This window comes from Zootoca vivipara, chromosome 10 (genome assembly GCF_965207765.1).
Source record: "Zootoca vivipara chromosome 10, rZooViv2.hap1.1, whole genome shotgun sequence".
Taxonomy (NCBI): domain Eukaryota; kingdom Metazoa; phylum Chordata; class Lepidosauria; order Squamata; family Lacertidae; genus Zootoca; species Zootoca vivipara.
Window position 1 is genome coordinate 52,135,006 of NC_142593.1, and position 20,697 is coordinate 52,155,702.

The following is a 20,697-nucleotide window of genomic DNA, read 5'->3' on the forward strand; positions in this document are numbered from 1 at the left end:
ACTGGAAGGCAGTAGCTTTCCAGGATTTCAGCTGGGGTCTCTACCAGCCCTTCTACCTGGAGATTGAACCAGGGGCCTTCAACATGCAAAGCAAATAATCTCTGTCCCTGCCACAAATAAAAATGAATTTCTTTATCTTTGCAGGAATGGGGAGCTCCTCATTCAGAGGATAAAAAAATCACTTCAGCTCGTGACACAGGTGTTCGAATGTGTTAGGACTCGGAGTAATAATAAAATATTGGAGTGCATTTCCAAACATAGGCACTCCAAAGTCAGAGAGGTCAGGGGGAGAGTCCCATATTGCATGCTTAGATCTCGTCATGCATTTCCCTAGATGAGAGTCAACCTGAATATATTTGATATGCTAATTGGGTTGCGAAAAGGTATGTAGTGTAAAACATTTTCAATCTTTTCAGACCCAGTACCCACTTTTAACTCAAACGTGCATTTGGGGGACCCATTTCTTAATCTCTTACCATATATGTGCATGGTGTTAGTTAAAACATTTGATAAGCAGTGATGCATTGGAAACACACACACTTGTGGTGTTTTATCTTATTTGCTAAAATAAATAAACAAGCATTGAAATGCAGACAAACAAGACCCCAGGAGTGTAGAGCCCTTGAAGCTTTCTGTGTAGTGTGTCCAATCTGGCGCTTTTGAAGGGGCGTGGGATTTAGATACTTTGTTTGGTGTAATCGAACATTTAAACCTGACTCAGGGAGGTGGGTGTTCAAATCACCATCCAGCCTGTGACTCTCATAAGGTAACCCTGGGCGTAACCTACTCTACAGGTAATCTGAGCTCTCTGGGAGAAAGGGGTATGCAGATTTGTCAAAATTAAAATGTATTTTTCCAACAATGGTCATAAAGACACATGATAATCATCTTAATAGCGATGGGGGTTGAGAGCCATTGCAAAACTCTGTTGTCCTGCAAACATAGAGGAAGGATTGCTCAAGGCTGTAGATTCTGAGACAAGAAGACGGGCTAGGGGCTGTGTTGTGGGTTAGGGAATTCTGATGATTAAGGAAGTTCTGCCTGTGCTTCCTGCTCACATCCTCTCTGGTTTCAGAGTCTTTTGGCAGGCACTGTCCGCACGTGATTTTAGTTTTGCTTGACAGCTGTGAGGGCTCGAAGCACTTCTCTGTGTATGTTTTTGTTAGGCTTATTTTAATGAAAGCTGAGTTCCCAGAGTCCTCCTAAGAGGCCAAGGCCAAGTGATCTGATCACAGCCATGGAGATTTTGTTTATAACTCTTCTCTCTGTTCCCTAACCTTTGTGACTAATGGCGGTCGGTGCCCTTTCCATGCAGAATGATTGTGACTGTTATCTGAGGGCAAGTTATGAAGCTCATTTGGGCTCAAAAAAAAAAAATGCTGAGACACTTCCTCCAGTGATAGTCTCGCTTAACATACAGTTGTGAACTTCAGATGTAATTCAGCATGTTATATATTGATATGGCATGTTATTTTTTTCATTATCATTCTTACTGGGGGGTGTTAAATAAAAGTTCAGTAACTTGCAGTTCCCTTTCAGTTCTTAGGAAGTTCTGCAACATTTCCCCTGGGACCCCCTGCAACTGTCTTATTTCAATGTTCTGGTTACCTTTTGAAGGTGAACAGATTTGTGTCAGCCACTTAAAAGTCTTGGTAGTAGAAATCCAGAGGCTTGGTGAATTCTAGCTTTTAGAATAGTTTTTCCCATTTGTGATACATTATTATTTCAGGCTTATTTCTGCATCTCTTTAAATAAATTTGTTTAAAATCAGTGCTAAGGTAGTGCTTCAAAAATGCATCAGTACTCACAAATAATGTGCTACTGAGGACTCAGCTATACAGCTGCAAATAAAACGTTTTAAATGTGTTGTAAAAGGTACAACATACAAATGTGACACTAAATGGTGCTGGCGAGCTATGGAAAATTCAATATATTTTTTCAAAACATTTTTTTAAAAAGCATTTCCACAGCGTTTTTCATATGTGTGTAGTTTCCACCTGAGGAGGGATTTCAGTGTTCCTCTGTGCTCCTCCTGCTTGCAGTTGTAACAAGAAAAATAGCACTGTGTTTTTTTTATACTGCGAAATAATATTTACTTATAAGGTAAAGGGACCCCTGACCATTAGGTCCAGTCGTGACCGACTCTGGGGTTGCGGCGCTCATCTCGCATTATTGGCCGAGGGAGCTGGCGTACAGCTTCCAGGTCATGTGGCCAGCATGACAAAGCCACTTCTGGCAAACCAGAGCAGCACACGGAAACGCCGTTTACCTTCCCGCTGTAGCGGTTCCTATTTATCTACTTGCGTTTTGACGTGCTTTTGAACTGCTACAGTAGGTTGGTAGGAGCTGGGACCAAGCAACGGGAGCTCACCCCGTCACAGGGATTCGAACTGCCGACCTTCTGATTGGCAAGCTCTAGGCTCTGTGATTTAACCCACAGCGCCACCTGCGTCCCTAATAGGCAAGTACAAATGGGTGAGTTACCCCTGGACTGTCTCAGAACCAGTTTGATTTGAATCTCCTACCCATACGCAAATGAGAGCGCAGCCAATAGAGAGAAAGAACCGCTGGCTGTATGAAACATTTCCATGCATCTGGTGATCACACGAGACATCAAAGTTAGTCCACATAGTGGGAAACAGGCAGCACTGCCCAAAGTACCTGGTTTGGGGCCACCCCCAGTAGGGACCCTCTTTCCCAGTGACAGTAAGTAGTTGCATCCCACCAGTATAGTGTTCATAAGACTGGACTGTAACACTCACCAATATCTTTTCAGAAGCAATGAATTGTAGTTAAAACAGAACAAAGCAGTGTTTTCTATGTAGTGGAAATAGACTATTCATTTTGTTTATAGCAATTATTTCAGAACTTTAATACATTGCAGTTCCTGGGTAGTTCAGCATAAAAAGGGAGTATATGATCATCGTAAGTACTCTGTGTATGATCCTAGTGAGATACAGAATGACATCAACTAGATTCTACTGCCAGGGATCAAACCATAATATGAGCACATGGACTATTGTGCTGCAGTGATGATTACTGAATATGTTTTCCTCACAGTGATTGCTTTTCAAAGAGTAGCCTTTCATCAAAAGCTCACAAGAGTGACATAAATACGGTTTTTAAGAGATACAGTGGTACTTCGGAAGTCGAATGGAATCTGTTCCGGAAGTCTGTTCAACTTCCAAAATGTTTGGAAATCAAGGCACAGCTTCCAATTGGCTGCAGGAAGCTCCTGCAGCCAATCAGAAGCTGTGGAAGCCATGTCAGACGTCCAGGTTCTAAAGAACGTTCGCAAACTGGAGCACTCACTTCCGGGTTTGCGGTGTTCAGGAGCCAAAATGTTCAACTCTCAAGGCGTTCGTCAACCAAGGTACAACTGTAATTGGGCGGGATTCACCTTACAAACCCCATCAACAGAAACCCTGTGCATCTGGGCTCCCTCCCTTTCACCCCCTGTTCACCCTGAAATTGGCTCTGGAGGGTGTTTGTAGGAGAATCTCCAGCACGGGGTGGGGTGGGAATACTACCGGTATCTGGGAAGGCTGATAAGCTTATGCAAATAAAAACATTTTTAGTATCACATTAAATTCCACCGTAAATGTTTGTATTCAGTTCAGATTTCATTTTAACCATTTTTTTTAAAAATAGAAACTTGTTATAGTTTAAACTTTTAAAATCTGGCAATTTTCATTAAAATAAAACTTTAAAAGTAATCAGTTTTTATCTCTCCTGGCAGTGGGTGGATGAGATAAGGAGGATATGATAATGTGTCCCACATACTAGTTAACTATGTTTAAGGTTGAGGTTTTTTACAATCAGGCGGTTGTGTCCATTTTCTTAAATAAATGAATTCACCCCTACCATTTCTGTAGCTATGACACTTAAGCTGGTAAACATGAATAAACCATAATGCCCAGATCAGTCTTTGTACATAAGCTACTCTATATAATTGCATGGTTATTTCTCCCCATCCCCACCAGTTTAAGTTGAAGTTTTGGAGACCAGTTAACAGGTGTCATTGAACAAGTGCTCCACCTTGTTTTGTGTAATTAAAGTTGATGAATTAATTGCTCCTTTGATTAAAATATACTCACTGTAAGACTAGTTGAGCTAGTATAACCTGGCTTCTGGCCTTTGAATCAGTACAAAATAGTGAAAGTTCCTTTTTGGGCGTAGGGTTGTTATTTAATGAATTTATTATCCCGCCCTTCCTCCCAAAGGTGCTTAGGGTGGCAAGCAAATGCACACTTGTTGTTTTTGTAGAATCAACCTCCAGGCCTTAGGCAGCAGGCTTCCCAAAGCTATGCTACTTAGCTTCCTTTAGCTCAGGCACCCCCAAACTCAGCCCTCCAGATGTTTTGGGACTACAACTCCCATCCCCCTAGTAACAGGACCAGTGGTCAGGGATGATGGGAATTGTAGTCCCAAAACATCTGGAGGGCCGAGTTTGGGGATTCCTGCTTTAGCTGAAGGTGCCGTGGATCGAACCTGGGCCCTTGTGCTTACAGGTGTATGTTCCACCTGCCAACTTATATGGCAGTCACATTTTATTTACAAGAGCTTGGAACCAGAGACGTCTTGCACAAGCAGAAAAGCACTTATGCAAGGCAGTCACCCTGCCAATTTCTCTCTTGTTACCCTACCCTGCTATAGTCCCCCTTACCCAGTCACATGCCATTCCAGAGAGTCCCTCACCCTTCAGAAGCGGCTTTCCAGAGATCCTTGGGATTGCAGTCCAGATAGGTGCCTGAAAAGCCCTGCCACATGAGTGGAATTCTGCTAATATATCTCAAGATCCAATATTTTAATTGCTATGTGTTTCCTCCACAAAGATTAATCTTTTGGTGTGCTTTATTGTAGTGTTTCTTCCAAATTGACCTGATTTGGAGCCAAGTACTTTGTCTTCAGCAGCCTACAGTGAGAGAGAGAGAGGGAACTCTTGGGGATTGTTAGTTACTTAAGAAATGTGCATATATTCTTCTAGTTTACCTCGGCAGTATTTCCATATGTGCTGTTTCCCTGTAGTGTTCTCTATAACGTTACGCATTTCAGCATGGAAATGCTAATACAGTGGTACCTCAGGTTACAAACACTTCAGGTTACAAACTCTGCTAACCCAGAAATACTACCTCAAGTTAAAAACTTTGCTTCAGGATGAGAACAGAAATCGTGCTCCAGCAGCTAAAGTGGTGCTTCAGGTTAAGAACAGTTTCAGGTTAAGAACGGACCTCCGGAACGAATTAAGTTCTTAACCAGAGGTACCACTGTCGTAATTACTTAACAGACATGCCTTGCGGAGACTAGCACTGGCTTGTTATGTGCATCAGTATTCAGGGGGTAACTGCCAGAGTTCCTTTGGGTATTGTTTTTCTCTCTCCTTAGGCTACTCAAAGTTGCCAGTGAACAGACAGTTTTGTTGTCGTATAAAATAACTTGCACTGCAAAACTAGCAGAGCCAAGAAACTAACTTGGTTTGGTTGGTGTTGCTTTTCTCATCACAGGAAAGTGTCCAGACTCCACTCTTGGAGCAGGATTGGAATATCTATGGCATTTGGCATGTGCTGACTACCTGCAAAGTTTAATTTTGTGGGGATTCTTTTGCACCCTGATACCTGTTTCCAATCATAAATGTGGAGGAATATGGGTTGCCTTTGCATGTGGCGTTGCAGACAACCAGCTCCCCATGTGGTTGTGTGCATCTTGCAATCCATTTTATGGGTGGCCGTAATATAATTGTCACTTTTGTTCAGCCTTTACTGTTGGAAAGAGAGAATAGTAAAAACACATGCAAAACAGGCATTGGAGACAAGGCTGTAATGATACAACAGACTGGTGGGTGGGGGATGTATGTATATAGAGAAGGGGGGGCTGCTTTTCTTCTTTGAGACTGTTGTCTGTCCGTTTATTGCCATACAATAAGCCTGATAGCGCATCACATTTTACTGAGGTGCAGAAATGCAAGGAGACAGGTTTGTTGGATTCCAAAATGTGGGAGCTTCCTATCCTTCACACTTTTTTGTGCAACTAGAAAAAAGCCTGCTTTAATTAGAGTTAAAAGATGTCCAGAGACTTTAGCGGTTGCCTTGGCTGTAGCTAGAGACCCAGTGAATTCAGGCACTTCCTAACCTCTATACAAGTTATATATTAAGCCAGCTTTTGTCAACCTGGTGGCCTTCAGATGTTTTGAACTAAAACCCCACCAACCCCCAGCCACCACTGCCATATTGATGCAGGTGCTGATGGGAATTGCCGCCCAAAAGATAGGACACTAGATTGGTGAAGGCTGTATTAAGCTATATACAGAAGTCACGTGTTTGGCCTGCATATCCCAAGGGAAGCTAGCAGAATTTAAGGTGTGCCAAGTCTAAACAGATGTCAGCAAGAGAGGCGAGAGGGCAAGTGGAACAGCCGACTTCTGAACTGCCACTGTTCCAGACCAGAGACTGACGGGTAAGCATGAGTTTTCTTGTTTCAGTTCCTTATTCTTCAAAGACCAGCACTTGCGGTGAGGTCGGCAGCACTTCCTTAATTTGGTCCCTCTTTTCCATGTAAAGAGGAAACAGGTGGGCTTGACTGCTAAGAAGAGCTGTACATTTCAGCAGGCAGTGTGACGTTGCTACGCATGTGAGCAGGCATAGACTCCTGGAGATTAAAGCAATGACTGAGATATGCTCAGTTGGGCTGTTTGGACAGTTTCCTGCCATGTCCTTGCTGTTCCTGAGGACATCACCTGTTGACACAGAGATTCCCTATCTTTGAATAGGAAATAATTTCTTGGTTGTTTAGCAGCAAGATTATTTTCACACTCCACTGCCTTGCAAATATCCTGAACGGTAGTTAATTAATCCATTATACCTTTGGTAAGCTTTGCTCCAAAATTGCTCATCTTTGTGTATGTTTTTTAAAAAAGTAAATTCTGATTCTGGTTTAGAAAGATTTTGGTTGTTGAATTGTTGCTTAGCTTTTGGGTTTGGATGGTTGTTTTCGAAAGATCTTGGGATATACTCTTCAGAAGGAAGCAGTGAGTTAGATCAGGGCGGTCCACTTTTCATACTTGCAGGCCACACACTGCTTTGTTGCACAGAGGGGGTCGAGGCCAAAATGGGGGGGGGGGACCCCACCCTTGTGGTGCCTTCTCAAAGCCAGCTAAGTGAGGTGTCGGGCTTTAGGAAGGAGGCACAAGGCTCTGGAAGGGTTCTAAAGCCTTCCCACCTCCTTTAGGAAGGTAGCACAAGGGCCACATGTTGGACCACACTGAGTTAGATCGTGCGAAATGCATTTTTGTGTTCTCAGCCACTTTTAAAATGTGGACATTTGCAAGGGAAATAAGTAAGCTATAATGGAAGGAGTGTGATAACTTAGGCACAGGCAACAAGTCCATAGAGAAACATTTATGAAAATCAGTGAATATTCAGTAACATTTCATTCTGTGGTGGTGGAGAGACAAACAGATGGAAGAAACATCTACTTTGTTCTCGTCTGACCCTAAACCTGCCATGCTTGATTTCGAGTAGATCTTTTCTTGGCTACATAGTATTCAAGAATATTTATTTTTGGTGTATTGTAATTTGTTTCTCTGAAGTGATGTCTAAATAGAAGGTGTCATTTCTGGAGCTCCTCTAGTTACATAGCAGCCTGTTATTTGCTTTCTACACTTCCAGGAATAATTCTCTCTATGCTTGATACAGGGGTCAGAGATATTGGCATGCCTTGGTACCCAGCCAAAATGTGTTCCTGTTGTTGCCCTATCCCTCCCCTCCAGAGAGAGGAATCCCTCACACCCAAACATGCAAATAATATGGAATGATAACAATAGGTTTTAGATAACATGGCAGTCAAGCTTAGAGTAGGGAATTTCAGCACCCTACTCCGCGATAGATGACTATTGCCAGTTATCCAAGCTGACTTGAGTCCCATCGGGGGGGGGGAGCAGAATATAAATAAATTTATCATCTACTATGCCCCATCTCCTTGTATTTTCTCTTTCCATCATCTTCTGCTCCCATTGACAGCTCCATTAAATATCAAAATCTTTTGAAAGCATCTATGTTGAAAGATGAGTTTATGTAAAGCAAATGCATGCAAATGTGCTTAGCTAAAATAATGTATTCTAACATAGAGTTTGCACTTTCCTGGCAAATAACATTTGTGCAGTGCATGCAACCTACCCACAATACCAGAGAGAGAGAGAGAGAGAGAGAGAGAGAGAGAGAGAGAGAGAGAGAGAGGATCAGCCCAACAGATGCAGAAGGATTAATCTAGCTGATTTGAAGGATTAATCTGTTAATATGGAAATATAACCCAGGATACATGTAGAAAAGTTTAAAACTACAAATACTGCACAGTTAAGGGGGCAGTGAGGGGAGAGAAGCGGTGAACCTACTCAAAATTGTGGTAGGAACAACCCTCATTTATTGCAAGCAGCTTCCACCATTAAATTTTCCTAGTAAGGTGAAGAGCTTGATAATAAGCATCTATTAAGGAAGTACTGCTCCAGAGACCCAGGTGGCGCTGTGGGTTAAACCACAGAGTCTAGGGCTTGCTGATCAGAAGGTCGGTGGTTCGAACAGGGTGAGCTCCTGTTGCTTGGTCCCAGCTCCTGCCCACCTAGCAGTTCAAAAGCACATCAAAGTGCAAGTAGATAAATAGGTACCACTCTGGTGGGAAGGTACACGGTGTTTCCGTGCGCTGCTCTGGTTCGCCAGAAGCAGCTTTGTCATGCTGGCCACATGACCCGGAAGCTGTCTGCAGACAAACGCCGGCTCCCTCGGCCTATAGAGCAAGATGAGCGCCGCAACCCCAGAGTCGGACACGACTGGACCTGATGGTCAGGGGCCCCTTTACCTTTACCTTAAGGAAGTACTGCTCCAGCCCTAAGGAATGTATAAAAGAAAGGAATGTATAAAAGAATGTATTGGACAGAAAGAGGGGTGGGCACATCCCATGAATATTAGCAGCAGCAAAAAGCACCTCACTCTGCGCAGTAACCTTTTGGACATGACTTTGAGAGAGGGCAAAAAGATAAATCCCTTGAGAGTGAGGGCGGTGCTCCTTTGTTCCATCTCAGCCACACCAGCATGTTGTCAACTTTGGCACCATCTTCCTCACTATATGATACCCGCTAGGCAAGGATCATCAATGAGATTATTGCCAGGAAGAAGACTCTGTTTCCTTACTCATTTTGAGGATTTATAGCCCAACTTTTAATTGAGTGGATTAAATTGAATGTTTTCTTTTTTAATGGAATTGAAGGAGGCTAGTAAAAAGCAGCGGACTGAATGGCAATAAGCAGGGTTTTTGTTTTGTTTTTGTTTTAAAAAAAGAATGTTCACAGCACTTGTGGGGGAGAGGAAGGTGCTCTTTAGCTCTATTCCCAAAGCAGTGTTTTCTCCCTGAGCATGAAGCTGGCAAACAATAAGGACACCCCCAGTATGTAATTTGGCCAAGCTTTTACCTGTTTGTACCAGTGGTGGTAGAAGAGAGTTGGAAACAGAAGGCTCACAACTATTTTAAGTCACTATTGGGGTGCGAACAGTCTTGTAAAACTTAGGAGATAGATTGGAGGAAGAGATATAGGCAGAAAGAGAACTGATTTAGGGAATGGGAGCCTGCTCTATCTTATTCTCCCCCCCCCAAAAAAACCCCCAATTTCCCTTGGAAATTATTTTCTCCAGGTGTCTGCTGGCTAGGACTACTTAGCAGTGAAGGAAAATAATAAAAAAAGCCTACTGGACCAGACCAGTGGCCCATCTAATCCAGCACCCTGTTCTCACAGTGGCCAACCTGGTGCCTTTGTGAAGCCTGCAAGCAGGATCTTAGCACAAGAGTACTCTTACCTGTGGTTTCCATCAACTGGTACTTCTGTATGGCTTCCAGAGTTCCCACCACTGAAATGAATTCTGGAACTGTGCTCTGGGAAACCTTGGCTCAAAGAGAAGGTGGAGGAAACAGCAAGATAGTACTAGCTAGCAGCATGGTATCCAGAGCTGGACAATCAGATCTTAGATCTTATTCCACCTACAATGGTTGCTTATTTGCTTCTGAGCACTTTAATGCTGGTGTTAACCTTTAAAGCCTCTACCAACCTAGGTTACCTCAAGGACTATCTATTTCTGTGTAAAGGTGCCTGGTTTTTAAATAAATGTCAGAGGAATCTCCCTTTCTATTACAATGTGAGATTAGGCAGGTAGAAGACACAGGATCTTCTGAAAGCACCAAAACTATGGGATACCCTTCTTGTGGAGATTCATCTACTCATAAACTTTTCATCACAAGCTTTTAATGCTTAACAATTTGCTGCTTTTTGGGAACTTTATGGACTGCCGCTTCTAACGTGATTTTTTAATACCAGTGCTGCTATTTTTAGTACTTTATCAGCTGTAATTGTATTCTACAGAAAGGTAGAATATAATTAAAATTAATAAAACTGAGGGATCTGCTTTTTGCCCTCATCAGCTGCCTAGACACCATTCACTGAGCCATCTTCCAGAGAAATCTGAGGTCCTGGATCTTGCTGCATGTCATACTGGACTGCTGCAGTAGGGAGAAGCAGCACTGGTCTTGGAAGGAAACCAGGGTCTGTTTTACCACCTGAGAAGGCTAAAAGTAAATAAGAGTCTGCCTTGCTTCTTCTCCAAACTTCTGGAGACACTGGAAAAAGGGGAAGCTGCTACTAATGCAGACCTGGAAAGAGGGATTTGCCAAGCATTCAGGGCGTGGACACATATTTCCATACACAACCTCCCTATCTCACACACTGAGGCAGGAGCATTTCAACCAATTCACCACAGATCCACCCAAGCAAATCAGACCAAAACTTATGTGCCACAAAGCATTGTACCTATAATGCCAGCCACCATTGGGGGAAAAAATGCAGGACTTGATTTGTCTGTGGGTCCTATCCAAGTGACTCTTACAAGGTTCCCAGAAAGCTACTTAAAGCAAATAGCTTCAAGCTGACGCAATCACGTAGTCAAGCCACGTGAAGCAGAAAAGCTAACAAAAGTAGTCTGGATCAACAGTCAATCTGAGTAGAGAAATTCTTGTCCAATTCTAATTAGTGGTCAGTGCTGAAAAATGAGCCTATGCTGACTCCCTAGGCAATGGAACTTCCTGAGCGGTTGCATTGGAAGGCAAGCTGCAATATAGTTTGCAGGCTGCTGAACATGGGACTATTTTTATTTTTATTCACAAGTATGGTGATGGAATATTTCACCTAGCAAATAACTAGTCAGCTGCATTTGTGGAGGGGGTTCTCCAACAAATTCTACGGTCAGAAAGGGCAGCAATGGTGCATAATGAGTACCGTGGTTTTTCTGGGGAAAGGCAATGATTAGTTCTCCTGGTTGTATGAGGGATTTGGCACTGAGTAACTAAAGAGAGTTTTCACATACACACACACACCAGAAAGTAGACAAAAGGTCTTACAAATACTGTAGAGGTTGATTGAACCAGAACCCTGACATCTCAACTACACGTGGCCAAAGGCATTGTTATCTTATTATGTCAGAAACAAATTCTAGGGCTGTGATTCAGGGAGAGCAGGGTACAAGACTTGTAATGCAAAAATCAGCAAAATGTTAAAAAAAACACAAATACATCTCTTTCACTTGGAAACTTAGTGAATAATGTTTTCCATCATTAGTTGGGGCTTCCTCAGCTGATGCCTTCTTTATACATACACACCAAAGCAGATAAAAAATAGGTAGCACAACAAAATCCACAAAAAGGGTGAACTAATACCTTCATTAACACTACAGTGCGAATGTGGTTGTAGTTGTTACACACACACACACACACACACAGAGAGAGAGAGAGAGAGAGAGAGAGAGAGAGAGAGAGAGAGAGAGAGAGAGAGAATTCCTTTAGTGAGCTTCCCATATTCCAGGACAATTTCATAACGCAGAAATCTCAAAAGAGGCAATAAAGGCTCTGTACCACTCACCCTTAGATTATAAAATCTACAGTGAGAACATTCAAGATGGCTGCAATAGGCACACATCTTGAATTATCTACAGTCTCTCTCCCCCTCCTGCCGCAGTAGGTAATGGGCACAGCTTCTGTCTTAAGCAGGTCGAGAGGTTATAACGGTTAGTGCCCTCCCCGCTTAACTATGTCATCAACACATCACACAGGTTCCCTCTGGTCCAAACACCCAGTGGCCCAATTCCCTCCTTCCTGAAGCATTGTTTTAGCTACAAGGGGAATGGCCCATTAACAGGTTGCAAGAGGAGCAGAGGCTTTGCCTTGGGATTGCACTTTTCTGAGCCCAATACTTACCTCTCCTTTTCCACCCATGAAATGTCCACATATCCCAGTTTGTGGTGCATTTAGACATAGTAGTAAATATTTTACATGTGCATACTGAAGAAAATAACAGCACTGCTGCCCTCCAGTCCTGAAAACTATATTTGCTTATTCCCTCCATCCTTCTGCAAATAGACCTGGCTGACTAAACTTGGGCATCCTCAATGTGATCTTTCACCTATATAAGAGGAAGAATGAAATGAAAGGGGGCTGGCAAAGTATCAGTTTTTTTAAAAAAAACACTTGAGAAAAGGACTGTGTTTGCTTGCCAAGCTTTTGCTTCTTTTACTAAAATTGTTCATTTTTGTTTAGAATGGTGGAAATATTCAACTCGCAGGCATGCATACATAAATCTTGGTGAATACATTGGAACACAATGTAGTCTCTTGGTGTTCCGCATCCAGAAGTGAGCATGTAGTTCAAGTCCTCAGATAAGGAAAAACAACCTCCCATAGGTGGAGGTCGGTTTATTTGTTTGTACATACAGTTAGCCCATCCTGTACCAGTAAATCGGAATCCCCTATGTAGTTGTAGATCAGTAGCCCTAGCTTTATTCATTAACTGTATGTATTCTTAACATCTGTTTGAGCGTGTCTGGAGACAATATCTTGCTAACAAATCAGCACTGCACAGTTTAACTCAGTTTTTCCAAGCATCAGGTCTATTCTGTCATCACAACAGAAAATGCATGTGGCAATCTCTCACATGTCCAGGAGTTTGGGGGGGGGGAAAGGTGTGGGAGAGTTTCCTTCCTTTATAGTTTTGGGCCTCAGCATCCAGGACAGTGTGTTAGAAGTATAAAATGTAACTCACCCTAGCTTAATACTTTTATCAGGCTATTAGATGGCATGTTGAAGACGTGATTTAATGGAGAAGACAAGGCAGCAGACATGAAGGTCAGCCAGTGGAACTACAGAAGAAGGTTAATGGCCTGTGTTTTGGCCTGGCTGCCTTTACAGTAGTCTATTGCATCTGTATCTTGCTACCAGTTCCTTACAAACTAAACTCATTTAGCATTGATTGATGACGCATTCAGAAGTTTCAGGTGTCGGAGGCTGCGGCTTCCTCTCGATTGCTGTTTCTTCTCTCCAAATAACAAAGGAGAGATTGACCTTGGAGTCTGTAGAGTCAGCTTTCCTGTAAAAGTCACTTTAAGAAAAACTTTTTAATGGTCTTGTTGTGTTGACTTTTCACATAATAGATCGGGACTTGGCATTTTTCAGTGACGTTCCAAACCGCATGCATTTCTCCTGATGAGAAACCTAAAGCGACTGAATAGAGTGTCTTCAGCTTGGGAGGCTTAATTCTGTACTATACTGTATATGTGATGTTTTAATGGTACAACCCTGCATGTGTCGACTCAGAAGTAAGTCCCATTGAGTTCAACAGAAATGTCTTATTTTTGGCAATCTCTATTCCATAATTTCACAAATTCCAATTTCAAGTATCTAAACCCTTTGCCTAACTTTTCTAAACCAAGCTAAGTGGGTAAACTTTGTCAAATATAGTGTATCCCACACTATTCACCCTATTATATTTCTGCACACCGTGAATTTTTTTACTTTTTGAAATTTATTTGCCACCTCAGTTGGAGTTGTAAAATATTAAGTTGCCCTCCAATTCTGTGATCTTCAGATGGTATTATATCCTCAGTGTATCTTTGAATAATTCTTACTGGTGGTGACAATAATGGAAATGTGTGCAGTGATTCTAATCTCAACCATTTCCATCCAGTGCCCTTGAGAACCCCACCACGTATGAAAGCCACATACTCTGTGCTGGAAATGCACTCACTCTGTCATTACCCTTTTCATTTTTGCTTAATTTTAAAGGAGTTAAATGTTTTTTGTATAGAACTTTATAATGATTTTCCTTTAAATCAGTAGGAATTGAGATATTAGAGTCTTTTATGAAAATAGCTTCAACACCCCACAATAATTATTCCATCTAGCTTTTAAACCTATCTATATTTGCTTTTCTTTCCTCAATCATTGTGCTCCAATATATTTTAGATAATTATTCTTTAGAGTTCTGTAATTCTAAAGTTAATTTTTCAAACCCTGTGGTCTATTAATTTCATTTTGCCTTATAAGGTCTTTTAGCCGGCACATTAATTGAAAACATTCAAACCATTGAATTCTATTATTCCATCTTGTGCAAATTATCAAATACTGCAAGACTTACCATATTTTTTTTTGGGGGGGGAGTGATATTTAACAAAAACCCACATTTTTCTAGGCTATGAAATTGTAAATGTTACTGTTTTATATGCCACCAAGCAATATCTGCACTCAACTGGAACTGAACATTTTCCCAGTTAATAAGAAAAGATTATATCATATAATTAACAGAGATATCAGATGACCATCTAGTGTAGTTATACCTTTATTAACACCTTTAATGAGATCTCCAGACCATGTTTATTCTTTTATCGATAGTAACTCTTGAAAAGGCAGCACCATACTATTATTGGACCCAATTTTGTTTGTTTATTAATTTCAGTGAGTCTTCTCTGGGTGTGCTTTTTGTTGCTCACTCATATGTGGTTGTGTTGCATTTTCTGCTCCTGTTGACCTTACAGTAATACCTCGACTTACAAACGGCTCAACAACCGAATTTTTCGACTTACGAATGGGGGTAATGGCCGCGCGCTTACGAATGTCTCGACATCCAGAAAAAAACCCACAGCGGTTTTAGATAGGGATTTTTCGACTTACGAATTTTTAGATAGGGTTGCTTCGACTTAACTAATTTTTCCATTTTCAATGCATTCCTATGGGAAATCCTATGGGACTTATGAATTTTTTGATTTACGAAGGTGCCTTCGGAACGGATTAAATTCGTAAGCCGAGGCACCACTGTATATGGGTTTTACTCATTCTATTGTAAACAGCTTTGATATTCTTCGATGAAAAGCAGTATATTGAAGAAAATTAAATCTCTTGTTCAGTTAAATAACCTTCATGTAGCTTCTGTTTAATTGCTATATACGGAATGGAATGAAACTGTCTGCTACACCATTGATCAATGTGGTTTTGGCTTCAGCCAATTACTTGGAAAATATTTCTTTGAAAACCTAAGTGTGGATATAGTACACTGGCTTTAGAGGTTGTTCTGCATTCCGCCAAGGAACAGAACAAATACAGAAGTTAACAACATTTGTTAGCTTAAGACAATGATTTAGAAGAGGCTTGTAAGTAGTCACTAGGCAGGCAAGGAGGCTTTTGAAAAAGTTAGCTGTCTTTTTCAAATTGCAGCTTGGTATGGATGGGTAGGTTGCTAAAGGTTTCTGTGAGTTGAGTTACTTTGTGATTTAACTGCCGGGTTTACTAAGCACTTGTTCTCAATAGCAACCCTCTTTAATTGGGTAATTGCTGTTTTCACTGTAATGGTGTGATTTTGCACTGATCTAACACTGGGGAGTGGGAGATGTTGAGGATCCAGAGTGTCAGCACAAAGCAATTTTTAGAGGCTAAGTGCTCTTGCATCTTTTCCATTCAAGAGTGCACTAAAGCACTTTTATTTGTGCTTTCTCCACGCAGGTTGCAAAATAAAGGCATTGAGAGCCAAGACAAATACCTACATCAAGACCCCTGTCCGCGGAGAAGAACCCATTTTTGTCGTCACTGGGCGCAAAGAAGATGTAGCCATGGCCAAAAGGGAAATTCTTTCTGCTGCTGAACACTTCTCCATGATTAGAGCTTCACGTAACAAAAATGGCCCAGCATTGGGAGGACTGTCTTGTAACCCCAACCTACCAGGCCAAACTACAGTCCAGGTCAGGGTGCCTTACCGTGTTGTGGGGCTGGTGGTTGGCCCCAAAGGCGCTACAATCAAGCGGATCCAGCAGCAGACCCACACCTACATAGTTACTCCCAGTAGAGACAAGGAGCCAGTATTTGAGGTTACCGGTATGCCTGAAAACGTAGATCGTGCTCGCGAAGAGATAGAAATGCACATCGCCATGCGCACTGGAAACTACATTGAACTGAACGAAGAAAATGATTTCCATTATAACGGTACGGACGTGAGCTTTGAAGGAGGGAACCTGGGATCTGCCTGGCTTACTTCCAACCCAGTACCTCCTCCAAGCCGCACTAGGATGATTTCTAATTTCAGAAATGACAGCTCCAGTTCTTTAGGAAGCGGCTCCACTGATTCCTACTTTGGAAGCAATAGGCTGGCTGACTTCAGCCCAACAAGTCCATTCAGCGCAGGCAACTTTTGGTTTGGAGAAACGTTGCCTTCTGTAGGTGCGGAGGACATTGCAGTTGACTCTCCTGCGTATGACTCCTTGCCGACGCCTTCTCAAACCATCTGGACACCCTTTGAACCCGTTAACCCGCTCTCCAGTTTTGGTAACGAACCTGCTAGTAACGTGAAGGCTCCACGGAGAGGGAGTCAGCCATCCACTCCTCGCCTGTCGCCTACATTTCCCGAAACCTTGGAACATCCGCTGGCAAGGAGAGTCCGAAGCGATCCACCCAGTACAGTCAGCCAGGTTGGCCTTCCGATCTACATCCCTGCTTTCTCCAATGGTACCAACAGCTACTCTTCTTCCAATGGTGGCTCCACATCTAGTTCCCCTCCAGAGTTGAGACGGAAGCATGACTGCGTGATATGCTTTGAGAACGAAGTAATTGCCGCCCTGGTTCCGTGTGGCCACAACCTGTTCTGCATGGAATGTGCCAGTAAGATCTGTGAAAAAGACGCACCCACGTGTCCAGTTTGCCAGACAGCTGTTACTCAGGCGATTCAAATTCACTCTTAAATATATAGAGATATTATATATGGACTTTTTAAACTCTTAATGGCTTGGATGTAATGGTACCCCCTAAGTAAACTTATAATGAACTCAGACTGTTATTGGGCTTTCTTGAGATTAGGCTAATGTTGTTTGAAAAGGCATGTAGTCTCTTTTTTTCTTTTTCTTTTTTGGAAAAGGTATGTACAGTTTAACACTAAGCCTAGCCAGTCTTTGTCCATTTTGGTTGCAGCTGTGGCACCTGTAGCAGAGTTCTGGAATGAAGTTGCGAGACGATAGGCGGGTCAGGAACTTGGAACAGTTTCAGAACAGAATGGAGCGTGAGGCTTCGCAGGTCATGACAGCAAAAGTCTGACACAGCCCTGAATGTAGAAACTGTCGGTTTATAAGAGGGAAGGGTACAAAGGATTATCAATGTATCAAACACACTTCCAATGCTGCCTTCTTTACACTGCCAGTTTTTCAAAACAGGTTTGGGGGCGCTTCCTCCTCCTCCCCCCCCCATTACAACATAGGCTTAATTAACCTAATGTTGCAAATAATTTTATGATGCACAATTTGATTTCCTGGCATTCAGCAAGTAGCGTAGCGGTAACTTTTATTAATGTGATCATTGTTCATAAGGGGGACAGGGGACAGGGCAAAATGGTATGAATAGACCACCTTCTCCTCCAATATGCAAATGGGGCATCTTAAGAGAATCAGGAATGTGTGGGTCTTCCATTGCTGAAGCATGGGACAGTCTGCCTTGCCTCGATCAGTGCTAAGGGCAACGCAAACAAAGAGCCCCCCTCCCCCCCCAGTAGCTGGCCTTCCCATTAATTTCAAGGGAGGGTGTTGGTTTTGCGTTTTGTATCCATAGATTGGCTCACCCCGTTGAGAGTAGGGGGACCCCTCTGCTTGCACTGGAGCACTCACGCTGTGTTCAACCCACACCACACATGGAATCCATGTGAAAAGCTGTGGTGTTTTCCGAGCAGCCTATCAAGTGTCTCTTCCTTACCCCCCCCTTCTCCGCCCCCAGTCTGCTTCAGAGGAGGGGGCGTCTGCTGGGAGGACAGCTGTCGGGTCTTTGCACCCTTTGTATCTGATAGCGAGGATGCTAACATTCCATTGGCTAGTTTGATCAAGCTGTTCTTAAATTAACTATTTTAGAGATTATCAGAGTTCAAAAAATGTGAATCATTTTTATGTTTCAACCATAACTTGCACATTATGTGAAGCATGTATTTTATTTTTAGTAATGTAAAAGGGGGGACGACGACAGAGAATCAGTTACATTATGCTCTTGTATCATTCATGAGAGCAGCTGTGACTGTGGCCCAGCGAGGGGTTTATCTCATTTCAAATCCACCCATCTTCCCCTTTGCAAGTCAATACGAGCTTCTCCCCGTTCCTTTCCTTTGTGTTTTCTTTACATTTCAACCTGTGGATGTTTTCTTGCTTCTTCATACTCAGAATGTTCCCAAATCTGTGCTGGCATTTGAAAAAAGAACACTCAGAAGTTCTGATGGATTTCTTTATTTTTTTATTTCTCTCTCTCTCTTTTCCTTTTGGAGCAATACCTTCTCAAGTTGAAACAAACAGATTCCCCCCCCCTCCCCTCAGTATAGCAAATTCTATGTGTATTGAACTAGTAAATATACAGAAATCTTTATTTTTTATTTCCACTTGAAAGGGTTACATTTCGTATTAAAAAAAGTTTACAGATAACGGTTTTTATTTTATGATTTTTTCCAGTATAAAAGTTGCCTTGATGGCATATTATTATTATAATATTATTATATTATGAAATGCATAACTTTAACGCTAACAGCTTGTAGGATAGTTTAAATGTCAGTATTGAAACCTTAATCTTTAGCTGCAGTCTTGTAGATATGAACAATCTCGTTCACCGAGCATGTATTTTGTACTCTTGCATTGTACACTGCAACTAATAAGCCAAGGAGTCGACAGACATTAGGCGCGTGTACCGTTTCTATAAACCACAGACTCAAGAATGACAAAGCTCTCAATATAGTTTAGTATTTGCTAATTTTACTACACTCTTTTTGTTATGTATATGTAGGGGGGTCATAGGGATTATAAATTCAATTTGAGTAAATTTAAAAAAAGACAAACCATATATTTTATGATAAAGGGCCTTTAACTTATGGTGGCCAAAGCACTGATATTATATATTTGCTGTAAAGAGAATTATAAGAGTTTTATTTTTCTGATATTAAAAGTTACTTAATAAAGACTTGTTTCCATTAACTTGAATGTTTTCTTGACGTTGCTCTTTTCATGGTTTGCATGTCAAAGGACATATTAGAAACCTGTAACTGAAGAATTCGTGGAGGGCAACTGGTGCACTGAAAAGAAAACAAGGGAGGCAAGCAAAGAAAATGTCTCCTGCTACACTATTACCTTGCACACACAGCCCAATTCAGGGCCATTTACCTCCCAATGCCGGGGTCAGCCCCAGACATATTGGCACCTCAGGTGAAGCACAAAATGGTGCCTCCCGCCAGGGAAGAAGGGCTAAGTGAAGATCTACATCAGAAACAAGAGGGAAATACTGTACAGATCTGCACTGGGAACACAGTGGGAGGAGACCAGCGATGCCTATTCACCAAAAGGTGAATTGCTGCCACTATGGCAGCAGCGGCAGTAGGAAATAAATTCCTTGGAGGCGGCAGGAGCAAAATGCCCTGCAGAATAGAAAACCAGGTGCCACTCGTTGCTTCTGTGGGGCTGTAAGCCGCTTTCTGGTACCAAGGTGGAAAGCAGACTTAACCACTTTGTAATATTATCAGGAAACCCGGTTTCTTTTCTCTCTCAACGGACCTGGTACAGCCAGATATCTCAACAATGTGTTTGAACCCCAGCTGTGTGGATTGTGCAAAGGAAGCATTGTTGTGGAAGACCGTCCCCATTTTGGCATGGGATTCAGTCATATTATCAGCAAATTCAGGTTGCCCAATCATAGTCCCATTGGGGAGGGCTTGTGCAACAAACCCGTTTTCCCCCAAGACTGGAAATTTTTGTGAGAGGGAAATTGATAGGGAATGGAGTGGTAGGTGTGAAATGGCCCTGCTTCAACACAATAAGGCTTCAACCAGTGTTGGCTGGGGTTATACTTCCCTTGAAGACTCAGGCTTGCAGTTTGAATGTTCTGGATTTCTCCAGCTTTCAGTGCTGGCCAGGAATGTGTTTGCACAATTACAGCTCATGCAGCAACCCTGCCCTTTCCTTGCAATGTTGGATCTGGCCATGGTGACGCATGCCTTGCTTAGTTACATCCTGCCTGGACTACTGTAATAATGTGCTCTTAAGTGGGACTTCCTTTCTAAAGTGTTCAGAAGATTCAGCTGGTCCAGAATGCTGTAGCCAGATTGCTAAGATCCTCAGGTGAGCATCTTTTCTCAGTCCCATCAATATCGGAGACACATTTTGTGGTGACACACAAGATCTGCAGGTGGCCCGATTGTCATTGTCTTCCAAGACTTACTTTCTGTGTGTATGTGTTGTGGCATGTGCAGATGAGCAACGCATTTCAAACAGGACTTGGGGAAATCACTCAAATGTTCATGAAATGCCATATTTGATACTGCTGCTGCTAAGGCAACACACAGCTCTCT

General features: G+C 42.3%; 1 protein-coding gene across 1 annotated transcript in view; it reads left to right on the forward strand.

Annotated features, from left to right (window-relative positions):
- MEX3C (mex-3 RNA binding family member C) overlaps positions 1 to 19,336 on the forward strand; it is a 31,833-nt gene extending 12,497 nt beyond the window's left edge. Inside the window, exon 2 of the mRNA XM_035100345.3 lies at positions 15,852 to 19,336. Within this exon, the coding sequence (XP_034956236.3) occupies positions 15,852 to 17,080 (1,229 nt within the window). The 3' untranslated portion in view covers positions 17,081 to 19,336. The remainder of the gene's footprint in view (positions 1 to 15,851) is intronic.
- Positions 19,337 to 20,697: the final 1,361 nt, after the last annotated feature.